Below are 15,413 nucleotides of genomic sequence, written 5' to 3' on the forward strand. Positions count from 1 at the left end.
TGGTGTGGGGGAAAATGTCTTATTTTTAAGATAAGAATTTTCAGAAACGTTCTGAGTTTTGTATAACATTGTTAGAAGTCATTTCAATCACAGGGAGACAATAATAGGAAGACTCCTCTTTCTTAAATACATTTATAGTTATGGGTACATTCACTGTATTTTATGGAATGGCAGATGAGTACAAACCACTCTAGTGTTTCTGTGGACACTCGTGACTTTCCGTTTATACCATATTTTGTGCTTAGTGAGCTTTAGGAAGCCAAGTAGTTTCTCGGTAACCAGTGACCTTCAGTAACTTAAGTCTGCTCATGAATTAGGGTGCGTGTGCTTCCTCTCTTTGCTCAATAGCTTTGCGTGTACATTATAGTATTTCCTTGTGAGATCTTTGAACAGTAGAACCTAGATTTGTAAGAAACTTAGTGACTGACTTTGGAATATCATGTAGAACTTTCAGATCCTGGTTCAGCAGGTAAAAGTGCTTGCTGCACAAGCTTGATGACCTGTGTGTGACCCCTGAACCCATATAAAGGTTGGATGATATACATGCACCATCCCAGTACGGGGGTGGAGACAGGAGAACTGAAGCCTGAGAGCTGGCTAGCTCCATGTCACCTGACACAAGCTACAGTCATCTGAGAGGAGGAAACCTCAATTAAGAAAATACCTCCAGAAGACTGAGCTGTACTCAAGCCTATAAGGCATTTTCTTAATTAACAATTGATGAGGGAGGGCCAAGGTCATTTTGCATGGTTCCAACCCTGGGCGGGTCCTGGATTCTGTAAGAAAGCAGGCTGAGCAAGTCATGAGAACAAGCCAGTAAGCAGCACCCCTCCCATGGCCTGTGCGGCAGCTCCTGCCTCTAGGTTCCTGCCCTGTGTGAGTTCCTGCCTTGACTGTCTTTGATGATGAACTCTGATAGGAAATTATACGTGAAATTAACCCTTTCCTTTCCGAGTTGCTTTTGGTCATGGTGTTTCATCACAGCAGTGGCCAGCCAGCCACCCTGGAATACAAAGTGTGAGAGAAACCTTAACCTCCACATGGGGAAAGGAGAGAACCAATTCCCAAACTTTCACATGTGTACACTAAGACATGGACACACACAGCAAATAAACTCACTTACATTCTAAATAAACAAAAGTTGAAAACTATCTATGCAAGGCACTAGCAACTGTAGGAGCAAGAGAGAGAACTTAAGTGGCTTTCACTTAACTGACGGTCTTAACTAACTGACTTCTTTAGGTCTTTAGATACTTAAGTCTTTGCTTCCAATCCTTAGTTTTTAATCTGTAAAAACTGATGGGTATTGTTGCTTGGAAAGTAAATGAATGTGTCTTGTTCTTTGCAGGAAAAGACATAAACTAAAGCTGTTACTTACAACCGCTGTTTGCCATGCTCCTTAGGTTGATAATAGGGAAGCTGGTAAGGACAGTCGTCCTCCTGCAGTCTCGGCTAGTGCCAGGGTGTCCTGCCCACTGTGTAACCAAGACTTCCCTCCCACAAAGATTGAGCAGCATGCCATGTACTGCACTGGCCTGATGGAGCCGGAAACAGGTGAGAACCCAGCCCGACAGCCTGCCTGCTTTTGTTTGTTTTGCTATGAGATAGGGTTTTACTGTGTAGCCTTGGCTGGCCTGGAACTTACTCTGTAGACCAGGCTGGCCTTGTATTCAGAGATCCTCCTGCCTTTGCATCCAGATGCTGGGGTTAAAGGCATGAATCAGCTACCCAGCCGACAGTATCATGGCTAACTTCTTTGCACGGTACTTTTATAATCCTATACAATACAGTACAAGAGCTCTTTGTTCAAAGTTGCTGTTGTTTATATTTAGTTAGTTTTCTAGTACATTCGTGATCCTTGTCCTTAATAGGTAGGCATGTTACCCAGTACCAAGTTCTCGGGAGAAGGTAAAGGGAAAAAGCCTTTGCTCGTTCCTGTGAATAGCTGAAAAGCCAATACAATGCAGTAGGCCTTAACGTCTTTAAATATTGAGATTCCTAAGGAACTTGAAGCTTAAGTTCTAGAGTGGCCCTTTTTTTAATTTAAAATAAATCTCTTGGTGACTTATTTCAATGGACATTCTACCTAGAGACAGCTATTAAAAATATTCCTAATTTATATTTCTGTCCTATATGCATCTGCTGAATTATACTGAAATTAATGTGTTAACTTTATAAGATTATCCAGTGTAGGGGTTGGGGATTTAGCTCAGTGGTAGAGCGCTTGCCTAGCAAGCGCAAGGCCTGGGTTCGGTCCCCAGCTCCGAAAAAAAGAAAAGAAAAGAAAAGAAAAAAAAAAAAAGATTATCCAGTGTGAGATGTTGGCCAAGAAAATATTTTTGTTAATTGTACCCCTTGATGTATAACACCTGGATTCTGCCTTTCTGCCTAGCATTTTAACCTCTATCCAGTAAGATCATGTCCGCAGGCTAGTTCTCCCAGAGCCTACATGTAAGTGACATGTAAGCCTTAGGAAACTGGAGTGCTGCAAGCTTCTTCATGCTACTTGGCTTTTATAACTTAGAATATTTAACTTAGAAACTGTATTTGTGGAATGTTTTACGTTAAAATGATCAGAAAGGACCCTTGGCTCAGTCGCAGCGGTGATGCATGATCTGACATCCAGCCATCTATGGCCCTGAAGCCTCAGGAGTGCCCTTTTCAAAGTAACTGGGGTAGGTTAGTATTGTGTTGGATTTCTTTGCTTACCACCCATGTCATAATTGTCAGTGATCCCAGGGCAGGTAAAGTGGCCAGTGGGTAAGGGGAACTGCTACCAGGCCTGACGGTGTTGGGGACGTTTAGTGCGCTGTGGGTTCAAATGTGGACTTCTGGACACAGGTCTGCTGCAGGCCAGGCGTCAGGGTTGCCATTCTCTAGTAAGGAGCAGTTCCAACTTGGTACACACTGCTCTCCATCACCCTCTGATTGGCTAAATAAAGAGCTGGATAGCCAATAGCTGGGCAGCAGAGGAAAAGGCAGGACTTCTGGGCTCAAAGAGGGAGGGGAGGGGAGGAGAGAGAGAGACATGGACACAGAGAGAGGAGGAGCAGCCAGGGTGAAGCTCAGATGCCGGTAACAGGCCACATGGTGGGAGGAGGCCAAGCCAGCATAGTCGGCTGTGTCAGCATAACCTCAGCTGCTCAGAGTCTGCCCAGCGATTGCACCTAAGCTTGTAATTAGTCTCCATGCCACTATTTGGAGCAAGGGCAGGCACAGGAAACAGTACTCTTACATGATAGCCTACTTCTGACCCCCGAGCCCCACATATGTAGGGGCTACAAGAGGGCATTGAGTGCCCGCTCCTGTATGAACATGAGGCTCACGTTTTCTCAGCTCGACTCAATTTCAGCCACTGATCCTCCGGTCTCACTCTGACCAGAGACGGGCTTACAGGCTTGTGCGGGACAACCAGCCTGTTCCATGCACACTGTGTACTGGGCGTCACAGTGAACACTGTCAATCACAAAGCCATCTCCAGCCTCTGGAGCACTTAAAGAAATTGTTGGTAAGCCTTTTATGTGGGTTACTGGAGAAGTTTTAAAACAAGGTTTTTGCTACCAAGGGGATTGTGCTCTTACTGGGAAAGTAAATTTTTCCTCAGCAAAGTAATTACAGTTGTTTAGAGTAAATGTCCCTGCAAAAATGAGTACAGTGGAGAAAGGAGGGCAGTGAGCTGGGATCATGTCCTAGAGACCCTGGGTCATAGCCTAGACTATGAAAGCTGCCATTTTAGGCCTTGTAGAACAGAGTTCTCACTGACACCATCCCATAGTCGGCTTACTTCTGTTGTCTTGCAGAACCGTTAGGGTCTAGGTGGACTGGGCAAGTTGGGAAGTAGGGGAAACGCTTTAGTGTGTGTGGCCTTTACCTGGTTCTCAGCAAATCTCATCTCTTAGTTTCTGCCAGCTTGTTTGTACCCACAGCGTCCTTGTTAGAGGCAGAAATTAGCGATGGTTCTTGTTCCTCTCAATATAATTTCTAAATCTTGGATAGCGGGCTTCTCAAACATCCCCAAAGAGGGAATGCTTCCCATCTTGAGAATGGGAATCAGCCACAAAATGGAGCCCAGAGACCATTTGTCTAATTCCCAAGGAGTAGAGTAAGAGAGTTCTTACCTCTCAGAGTTAAGTACCCAGGTTCCTCCCTCCCTCCCTCTGTGTCTCCCTGAAGCTGATCTAGGCATGCTTGGTTTGACTGTGTAGCAGGAATCGTAATTAGCATCATTTACATGGAATGTCTGCCATTTATGCCTAGTTACCGTGCAGCACAATAACAGTTATGCATGTCATTAAAGATGTGTCTGATTAACTCTGCTGTAAGTTTTATTTGATTACAATAATACATTGTGGTTAAGCTAGCTATGTGCTCAGTTTATTCAGTAACATGGCTATCTGATCAGAACTATAAAAAAATAGAATGTTCTTTAAAAGGATTGTTTGTGGGGGATAAGATTCGCTGCAGTGTTCTAGACTAGGAGAAGACTGAACTGCTTTTGTATTTATTTTCTGGAAAATATATTGGAGATGATTTTACATAAATACTTAGGCAAAATAAAGCTCCCTACTCACTCAGTAAGTATGCATTTATGCCTACTGTATATCAGGTAGACTGGACTAAGAAGCCACTCTCTTGCGGAGTGTACATTCTGCTGGCAGAAGGTAAGCCATGGGAAAAGTAAAGAAGCAGCATGTCAAGTGGTGATAAATTTTTAAAATTTATTTTGTGTGGGTGCACGTGTGCACATGTGTGCATGCGTATGGAGGCCATAGGTCAGCTGCAGCTGTTGCTGGATGCTCCTTGGGAGCCATCCACTTTGTTTTTTGAAACAGTCTCTCACTAGGACCTGGGGCTTGAGCATTAAGGCTAGTCTGGCTGGCAGGTGAGCCCCAGGCATCGAGTCTTCCAGTCTCCTCTTCCCAGTGCTAGGGCTACAAGCACACACCATCGTGCTTGTATGGACAGGCATGGAACTGCCTAAAGGGTTTCTCCAGCCTGATGATAAATATTTTAGGGAAAAAAAGTACAAAGCAGAAGGGAATAGAGAATAACAATATAACAGTTTGAAATAGTTGTCACAAGACCCCATTTAAGATAGTGACATTTGGGGGTTGGGGATTTATCTCAGCGGTAGAGCGCTTGCCTAGCACGTGCAAGGCCCTGGGTTCGGTCCTCAGCTCCAAAAAAGAAAAAAAAAAAAAGAAAAAAAAAGATAGTGACATTTGGGACTGGAGAGGGAGCTCACCAGTTAAGAGCACTTGCTGTGCTTACAGAGGGCCTGCGTTTGATTCCCAGCACCCTCGTGGTGTCTGTGTCTCTGACTCTGACTCTGACTCTGACTCTGTCTCTGTCTCTCTGTCTGTCTGTCTGTCTGTCTGTCTGTCTGTCTCTCTCTCTCTCTCTCTCTCTGAATAAACTGTGCACACAAGCTGTGAATGGAAAGTCTAAGAATCCAGTAGTCCATCAGTCCACAGGCGGATGTCCCAGCTGGTCTTCAGTCTGTGCTGGAATCCTGAAGAAGTAGGCTCTGACGCCAGTGAAGGAATAGATGTGCTGGCAAGGCAAAGGCAAGCAGGCAAAGAGCATACACTTTCTTCTATGTCCTTAAATAGAGTGCAGGAGAAGGTATGACCCAGATTAAAGGTGTCTTCCTGACTTAAGATCTGGATTTCAAAGATCCCGGACTAGATTGTAGTCCATTCCAGATATAGTTATATATCCATATATAGTTATAGTTGACAACTAAGAGCAGCCAGCACAGGAAGAGAATAATTACCATGCTAGCTGGTTTTATATCAGCTTGACAAAAGCTAGAGTAATTTGGGAAGAGGAAACCTTAGATGAGAAAATGTCCCCACCAGATTGGCCTTTGAGCAAGTTGGTGACACCTTTTCTTGATTGATGATTGATGTGGGAGGGCCCAGCTTACTGTGGGCAGGGCCACTCCATGGCTGGTGATGCTATAAAAAAGCAGGCTGAGGGGTTGGGGATTTAGCTCAGAGCGCTTGCCTAGCAACCGCAAGGCCCTGGGTTCGGTCCCCAGCTCCAAAAAAAAGAAAAGGAAAAAAAAAAAAAAAGAAAGAAAGAAAGCAGGCTGAGCAAGCCATAAAGAGTAGTCCAGTGAGCAACACTCCTCCATGACCTCTGTACCAGCTCCTGCCACCAGGTTCCTGCCCTGACTCTCCTTCAGTGATAGGGAACTATAAGCTGAAACAAACCCTTTCCTCCCCAGGTTGCTTTAGGTCATGGTGTCTTATCACAGCAACTGAAGCCCTAACTAAGACAGAGATAAAGAGGGAAAAAGTAGCTACAGAACCCTCACATGTGAGTAGGGTTAAGAGTAGCTGGAGTAGAGCAAATGAGGGAGAGACAGAGACTAGAGAGCAGTTGGGAAGGGGCAGGTAGATCACAGAGATCGAGGCTCGAAGGACTTGACTTTTCCTCCTGAGAGGAATCATTAGAAAGACGTAAGCAAAGAATGACTGTTTAGGCAGAGGTTGGCAAGACACGGCCCCTCAGGTTGCTGTTGGATTATAAATCATTAGAGCGGGGCCAGGGTGGGGTTGGGGTAATGGAGTTAACATTTTGTTTTGGGCAGTATGATAGAGTGGAAGAAATGTAGGCTTTGAAGCTAGGCATGTCAGGATTTGAATTTTATCAGTAATCTTTGCTAGTTGAGTAATACTTACCTCTTTCAGAATCACGCTCCTCATCCATAAAATCAGTCCAACAGTAGGGTCATGAGAATCTGAGGCACTTTGTAATATGTGTGGGTAGATATATAAAGCACTATGCCGAAGTATTTAATAAATTATGAACTACTTCCTGTCTGTGTAGTATTTCTAGGGTCTGTGTCTTTAGTAAGTAGATAAGCTGTCAGTTTGGTACATGTAAGAGAAGATGGACATCAAGGCCTAAGAGTCAAAGTGGTTAAACTAAGTTAAGCCAGAAGTCGTGGCCCACACCTTTAATCCCAGTACTTGGGAGGCAGAGGCAGGTGAATCATTATAAGTTCAAGGCCAGTCTGGTCCACATAGAGAGTTCCAGGGTAACCAGGACTGTGCATAAACCCGTTTCAAAAACAAAACAAACAAAAATAAGTTAGTGAGAGGTACATAGCAGTGGGTGGGGTTTAGGAGGCTATGCATTAGCTGTGTTTACTGTTGCTTAGGTGGATGGGTATAGCAGAGAGTCATGCATTATGTATTTCTCAAGTTAGACAAAGTTGGGTCTTTTCTGTCTTCTGTACCTCTTAGTGACTGATCTGAATGTTAATTTGTAAAGCTCCCCTGTGATCTTTCTTTTACTAGTGTGGAGTTTGTAGGCTCGGTATTCTTAGACTAGCTATATTGCTATCAGTATCTATCTTAGAGTGTTAACGATTGTAAAATGGGAAGGTTAATAGAAAACGTGGATTTAGGAGACAGGATGGTGTGGGGAGACACACAGATTAGAAATAGGCTCTGGTCTCGTGGAAATCATGGTTTAGCTGGGTAGATGAGAAGTGTGCATATATGGCTGTGATACCATGCTAAAACTACTCAGGGAGCTAACAAAGAGAGAGGGTTGTGTTGTTTCTGAGCAAAACATTGGAAATTTAAAAGAAAGGGGCACTAATGTAAGATAACACAAATCACTTAAATGCAAACATGTAAGGTGTGCACAGATAGAGCAACAGTGAAGCATGATGGCACGGTGGACAGCGTGGAAGGCAGTAGGCATGGGGTTCTACAGCACTGGCTTTGGAGTCTGTCTGTCTGTAATCACGTTCCAGAGGAGTCATTGACAAGCCTAAGACTGCCAAGCTTTTAAAATGTGCTCATTGTTAAAATGGACCCAATGATGTCTGGTTTTTCTTTTTTGCTGTTGTAAGGATTTATATTTAGGAACTATCAACATAATTATATGAGTGAGTGTTTTGAGTTAGAAGTTATCAATGAAATAAAGGAGTTTACTTATTAAATGAGAACCTTCTGGTGAGAAAAATCACTTGTGATTGAATCTCACAGTGAGGGAAGGCAGCCTTGACACAAATCTCTGGCTGAGTTGGTTGCAGGACAGTCGTCTTAGAGACCCCTCTGGATGATGTAGAAGACCTTGATACGTTTTACCAGGTGATATGTGTTTCTTGGGTTTAATCTACTTAATGTTGTATGTGAGCAGTATGTGTGCATGTTTGAATAGGGGCAGAGGAGGCATGGGCACACGACACACATGGAGATGAATGGAGCTGGTGGACATCAGTTCTTCCACAGTGTGGGTCTTGTGGTAGATTCTGGGGGTCCAACTCAGATTAAAGGCAGGTCCTTTTATCCATTGAGAGAGCTATTTCTCTCCCACCTCTTTTTTGGGGTGGGGTGGTTTCGTTTTTGTATTTTGAGGTAGAATCTTTGGAGGGGACCCAGAGCTTCCGGATAGAACTGATTGGCTGGCCAGCAGACCTCAGAGAGCTCCTCTTGTCTCCATCACTGGGACAGCAAAAGCCTGCCACCATATCCTGCTTTCCACACAGGGATCAATCTCAGGTCCTTAGGCTTGTGTGGCAAGTACTTAACTGCAACCTAGTAGATATTTATTTATCTATTAATACCTGGTGTAACCTAGATTGTACACACTAAAGATTCAAGTAATTCACAGGATAGGTCATTTTATGAACCAGTAACTTTTTAAAGATTCTCTGTGGTGTGTTAAGTGTAAGGAAGGCATACTTTGAAGAAAAATGTTTACTTTTGGTTTGCCAAAGACTAGAAAACACTTAATTAAATAACTTAACAAGATCATTAAGAGGGATTACGATTTTATAAGCAGATATCTTTTGATGTGAGACAAGTATTTACGTCACCTGTACTGAACCCAGTAGAAGTTGGAGGTGGGTCCTAGTGTGGAGGAGGAGACCAGCTGGGCTTAGTGTTCTGATCTTCCTCACTTAGAGAATGGAACACTGAAAAACTCCGTCAGGATTGGGGCTTGTGTAGGAACTCACCTGTACCTATCATTACTGCATTTCATACAGCACTTCGTTGAAATATGTGCTATACTAGACAGAATTTTGGGAGGGGTGTGTATATTCCTTGATTGGCTGATGTATAGGTAGAACACAAACACCTTCCTTGGAGTGAACTAGACTCCTACATCTCATGGATTGGCGACAAAGAGGTAATGTCCTGTGGCTGGCAGTTTTGGTCACTCGTGTTATTTACAATATTAGAAAGGCTGTGGGGACTTCTTCCCCACAGAACAGATTTGAACTGCTTCTTGATGAATTTGGTCTTTTATATCTTGAGTATCTCGAGTCTACTGCCAGCTAACTTTTTTTTTTTTTTTTTTTTTTTAATGGCAAGTATTGACTCGGAGACGAAGAGAGGCCAAGAAAAAAAGTGATGGTAGGACAGCTGCGCAGCCTGCCCTGGACATCAGCAGGTAAGTGGGCGCACTCCACTCACCTGTGTGACACACCAGTGCTTGGGCCGAGTGAGACCACTAGTGCCTGCCCCTGTATTTCTCTGGTTGTCCATCCTACCACCGTTGTTTGAAAGCCTAGACTTCTTTTTCTTACTGATAATTTCAATGTACACCACTCATCCTTTCCTTCTCAGTACATTAAAAGACAAGCCTGCTTCTGCATTGTTCTTAGGTTTACTTTGAATTTATAAATTAGTGTTTGGTGCTTTGGGGAAGCAGTGAGCATTTTGCAATGTCATAATATAGAAGTTGAGTTTCAGGAGGTTAAGCAACCTAGAGGACTTCCCTGGGATGTGGTGCAGCTTAACTAAGAGAGCACACTCTGAGGAGGAGCTCAGGTGTGGATGCTGCCTCTTGAAGGCAGAGCCATTCCCAACAGCACATCAGAATAGTGAGTTGTTAGGCAGAGATGTTTGTTTTCAGTTTTTATTCTTTATTAAAACTTTATTTTCATTAAGATATAATTACATACTTTCTTCCTCTCCTTCCTCCTTCCAATCCCTCCCATGTCCCCTTCTACTCCTCCAAATTATGTCCTTTCTTTGATTTTTATAGTTATGTATGTATGTATGCACACACATACATATACACACACAAACACACATACACACGTATGTATACAAATACAACCTGCCAGGTATGTTCAGTGTTACTTGTATGTGTGATTTCTGGGGTGACTGGTTAGGATAACTAGTTGGATAACTAGTTAGGGGACTTATCCCTGGGAGAGGCTAATTCTCAGTACTCATTACTTGGTTGACGTTCTCTGTCTAGGGGTGTGGTGCCCTGTGATCCCCTTCCTCCTAAGCACGTCTGTTGGTGTTGCATTGTATCAGTGTCATAGCTGGAGCTTTAGGAGACATTCTCACAGCAGACTTCTTCCTCTGTCTCAGAGTGTTTGTCCCCCCATCCCATGCTGTCTGCTGTAGCAGTTTTTGTCAGCATCTCTGTGCTCTTGGACAAGCTGTTCAGGTGGAGACACTAGCTTTCATTGTCTGCACTCGGCATCTGGTGAGATGTGTGTAGTGGCGCTGACAGGATTAGTTGTGTGGTGACCCCTGATGCCTGGCCCCACTCATCATTGCCCCGCCGTGTGGCGTAGCTTGTCTTCTCTCTTCTCCCTCACATCCCTTCAGGTACTGGGGCTGGAATCTGGGACCTTGTCTGTGCTAGGCAGCAGTTAACCCCAAACTCTGCCCTCAGCCCCTTTTCATTTTCATTTTTTTTCAAAATGTAAATTATACGTAACTAAGTCATGTAGCCAACAGTAACAAAGGCAAATTTGTCTAGAATTTAAATGTTCAGGTCTTCCTATATTGCTGTTGCCACTCATTTTTGGGTTAGTCCAAAGGTTTTAGAGCACGAATTCTAAATCATGACTAGGTTCAAACATACTTTATTAATCAACATAGCAAATATTATAGTCAGTACATTATTTTGCTGATGAAAAATGTTTATTTCTGTAGCATTAGACTTCATGCTTCAGGATTTGAGGAACTTTTAGAAAGTCTCTTTTCTCCCCTCCCACTCCTTATTGTGTGAGGTCAGCGGACGGTAGGAGTTGATTCTTCCACTGTATAGGTCATCGGACTCGGTGACATGCGTCTTTTACCATTGAGCCAGCTCACTGACTCCTGTATTTCTGTATTCTGCTGATTTATAGAACATTTTCCTCCAAAAAGATTGTCACAATGCTTAAAGAAATGGTGGTTGATTAGTGGGAGGTGAAGTAAATAAATAAAGCAGAAGTTTATAGTCTAGTTTAACTTTTGATGTTTTAGTTGGAAGTGTGTGGTCTGGTGTCCTAATGATGAATTCAGGCAATTCCCGTTGACCAGTGCTGGCTACAGGCATCACAGTTCTCAGTGCTGCGTTTCTTAATTTGCTGAGCCCAAATCTCAGACATGATGGCCTCACTGAATTCAGAAGCCGCAGTGGATCAGACCAACAGCAGACCAACAAACAGTGACCATGACCTGGTTTTGGTACAAGTTTGTCTTTGGGAAGGTCTTTGGAACGTCGTCTAGCCGTGGGACAGGTCATCACTGGTAGTCATGCACAACTGATGTTCCTTGCATGTCGCAGTCTTACTAAGAAATGGTTTATCTTCTAGAGTAAGAGGAATGACAGCTCAAACTTTAAATTTTTTTCTTGTTCAATCATGAACCTACCTGTCAACCCTTTTCACCTTTCCACTTTGGCTTCAAATGCTCCAACAGATTGCAAAGGCTCACACTGAGCTCTTTGGAAGCTTCTGAATCAAATGAGAATCAGCGTCAGTGAGTGCTCCTTCCCATGGGCAGGGCTCCTGGCTCCTTACCTCAGGGCTCCTGTGCCTTTGCACAGTGTCTTTATCCACTGTGGTGCTACACGCTCATTGTCAGTTCTGTGGCTGTTGCCAATTGCCTCGCCTGTTTCACTGCCTATTTTGCCAAAGAAGAACACTCCTCAAATTGGCTTTTGTTTCATATCATTTCTGTTTTGTAGAGTAAATATTAACAGCAAATATGTCATTAGTAAATACCCACATAATGTGAGAAATGTGCATTAAAATGATGTACAGCATGGCCTCGTTTATTTAAGAATGTATTCCAGTATGGAATCACAAATTCCAACAGTGCAGAAAAAAACTACTCCTGTACTAATCTAATAGTAAGAATTAATAACGCTTTTTGCATTAATTGATAAATTTGAAGATATACTAATCTACCTTTCCTCGTAAGTAGAGTTTTACTTGGATTCTTGCAGGCAGTTGAGTAGTTTGAAATGTTACTTCTGTTATTTTACTGTCCTTTAGAGAAATCTTCCATAGAGCTAATTTCTTGCCATAGTTACTGAGTAGTAATAGAAAAGGAAGTTTAAGATAACATGTTTCAGAAAGTTTAAGATGAAATTATCAGCTGTGAGTTCTGATATTAATTAGCTGTAAGGACCTTGGGGAGAATAATTCTTTCCTAATGGGGCTGAAGAATTAATTTAGAAATTATGTTGAAAGGTACTGACTGCAGAGAAAGTAGTTAATAAGCATTCTTCACCAACTCCCACAGCTCTGGTCTCATTGATACATCAAGAACATAACCTTTTCTTCCTCCAAATGATTGTGTTATAAAAAGATGAAAATAACTATATAATATGCAAAAGCATCTGGCAGAGCTACATGTTTTAGTGACTTTATAGCATTAAGGAGTTAGCATAGAGACAGACTTGACTTCCTAATCAAACAATTCATCCACTATGGCAAACTGTCGTTATTGATCTCATGCATTCAGTGCTCCCGTTCCTGTCAAAATTTTAACTTCTCTTTGAAAAAATGATTACACTTAATTTCAGAAGAGTTTGACAGACTGTCTTATGTCTGAGGAGCAATCGGCATTGTTTGGGACAGCGAGAAGAGCTGACTTCATTACCTTCTCACCACTGCAACAGCAGGGTCCAAGGAAACAAGCCAGGGAGAACTGCTCGTCACTCAGTCCTTGGCATAGGGTTCGTCTTTTTGGTGATCCCACTGAGTGAATCTGCATTGGTTGACAAGTCTCCTCTGCAGACATTTTTTAGATGAAAAAAGCTATTTTGAAATATTTTAAGAGCCTGGAGGCAAAAGCAAATTTTAAAATTGCCTCTCTCCCCTCCCCATCTTCTGATTACCCAGGAAGGAGAAGTGTTATCTGTGTAAGTCCCTGGTTCCACTTGGGGAGTATCAGTGTCATGTAGAGACCTGTCTCCAGCTTGCAAATGTTGACAGAGAAAATGGGACTGAAGGGATGAGGAGACCAAGAGTGTGTGCACCTGTGGAGGGGAAACCGAAGCAGCGACTGAGGAAGTCAAAGGTATGCAGTGTTGGAGGAAAAGCTCCAGGTCTGTTCTGGCTTTCTCCTCTCCTTCCTTCTTTCCTGTTTATCTTCTTTTTGCTTGTAAAGGTTAGGTGAAGTGTGTGTGTGTGTGTGTGTGTGTGTGTGTGTGTGTGTGTGTGTGTGTGTGTGTACGCACACATATATGTTTGTGCACTATATATGGAGGCCAAAGGTTAGACTTGGGTGTTAGTCCTTGGGGTCTCTCACTGGACTTTGGGCTTTTGTAGATTAAGGACACTGCTTGGAATGTCTCCCTCAGATCAAGACGACACCAGTTATTAATTGCTGTGCTTTTTGCGCTACATGCAAAGTTTTCTCCTTTTATAAAAACATAATGGTTTAATTATGGAAAGCATAACTTTTTTTTTTTAAAGATTTATTTATTTATTATATATAAGTACACTGTAGCTGTCTTCAGATACACCAGAAGAGGGCATCAGATCTCTTTACAGATGGTTGTGAGCCACCATGTGGTTGCTGGGAATTGAACTCATGACCTCTGGAAGAGCAGTCGGGCGCTCTTAACCGCTGAGCCATCTCTCCAGCCCCGGAAAGCATAACTTTTAATATTATCTTCCTATCCAAGTCCCTATGCACATGTCAGGCTCCCACTTACATTGGAGACAGAGTCTCACTGAACCTGGGGCTCACTGAGCAGCTAGATGCAGTAGCCAGTCAGCCCTCATGCCAGGGCTATGGCTGCTTGGAATCAGGCCAGCTTTTCCACATTTGTTTTGGGATCCAAACTCAGGTCTTTTGTTTTGCACAGCAGTCACTTTTGTGACATCCTCACCCCAAATTACTATATCTTTTTGGTTGTATTCTGTGAGAATGTTTGATTTTAAAAATTACTACTTGAGTTGCTGATGTGAGTAGCCTAAAGTATTAGTAGTGAATTTTGGTTTGGGATTAAGACAGAAATTTCCAGCAATTTCTGAAATGTCCATAAACATATACCTGCCAATTTGTAATATATATTTATGTGAAGCAGTGTTCTCAGCAGTGCTGATAATAAAATAAAAGTATCAGTCAACTCTGAGAAAGATGTTCTGCATTTTGTACTGTCAAATATTCAGGCAGAATTTAATTCGTATATAAAAATAAACAAGTATGGGCTGGAAGTTGGCTTCAGAGGTAGAATGATTGCCCAGTATGAATGAAGACCTTGAACCAAATAACACTGAGCATGGTGCTGCACACTTACAGTTCTAGCACTTGGGAGGTAGAGGCAGGAGGATCAGGAGTTCAATCATTTCCAGCTATATAACAAGTTCAAGGTCAACTTGGGTTATAAGAGACCCTATCTCAAAAACCAAAATAATAAAAGTAAATCACACCATAAACACATCTATTTCATTATTATGCACATTTACTTTTATCTTTAGTAAATAGAAAATTATATATTTCAAAGAATTGTTTTTTTTAAAAGATTTATTTATTATATATGAGTACACTGTCACTGTCCTCAGACACACCAGAAGAGGGCATCGGATCCCATTACAGATGGTTGTGAGCCACCATGTGGTTGCTGGGAATTGAACTCAGGACCTCTGGAAGAGCAGTCAGTACTCTTAACCACTGAGCCATCTCTTCAGCCCAAGAATTGTTTTAAAATAATTTTTATTGGGGTTGGGGATTTGGCTCAGTGGTAGAGCGCTTGCCTAGCAAGCACAAGGTCCTGGGTTCGGTCCCCAGCTCCGAAAAAACAAAACAAAACAAAAATTTTTATTATAATTTTTTTTCTTTGGTTTTTTTTTTTTTCGGAGCTGGGGACCGAACCCAGGGCCTTGCGCTTCCTAGGTAAGCTCTCTACCACTGAGCTAAATCCCCAGCCCCTTATAATTTTTTATCAATAAATATTTGATCTGTTTTATTGGATATATATATACATATATATGTATATACACACACACACACACACACACACACACACCTATATACCCAAGGTCATGTAAAGGTTTCTCAGGCGAAAAGGGGCCCCATTTGGAATGAGAAGCCCTGCTGGATAGGGTAAATCTCTGGGTTTATTGTAGACTTCTGAAGCATTACTGTTAGCTGGGTGTGATTGAGTGTGTCTGTAATCCTGCCACTAATGAGGGT

The 15,413-nt window shown here is 42.6% G+C and overlaps 1 protein-coding gene across 9 annotated transcripts in view; it reads left to right on the forward strand.

Moving 5' to 3' along the window:
• Uimc1 (ubiquitin interaction motif containing 1) overlaps window positions 1-15,413 on the forward strand; it is a 69,045-nt gene that overhangs the window by 49,005 nt on the left and 4,627 nt on the right. For 8 of the 9 annotated variants that reach the window (XM_063276146.1, XM_039095471.2, XM_063276145.1 and 5 more), the window contains 3 exons: window positions 1,404-1,554; window positions 9,342-9,420; window positions 13,112-13,289. In XM_063276146.1, the coding sequence (XP_063132216.1) occupies window positions 1,404-1,554; window positions 9,342-9,420; window positions 13,112-13,289 (408 nt within the window). Of the gene's footprint in view, window positions 1-1,403; window positions 4,662-5,429; window positions 5,567-9,341; window positions 9,421-13,111; window positions 13,290-15,413 lie in introns of those variants that run through there. The other variant, XR_010058818.1, reaches the window with a different exon arrangement.

This window comes from Rattus norvegicus, chromosome 17 (assembly GCF_036323735.1).
Source record: "Rattus norvegicus strain BN/NHsdMcwi chromosome 17, GRCr8, whole genome shotgun sequence".
NCBI classification, from domain to species: domain Eukaryota; kingdom Metazoa; phylum Chordata; class Mammalia; order Rodentia; family Muridae; genus Rattus; species Rattus norvegicus.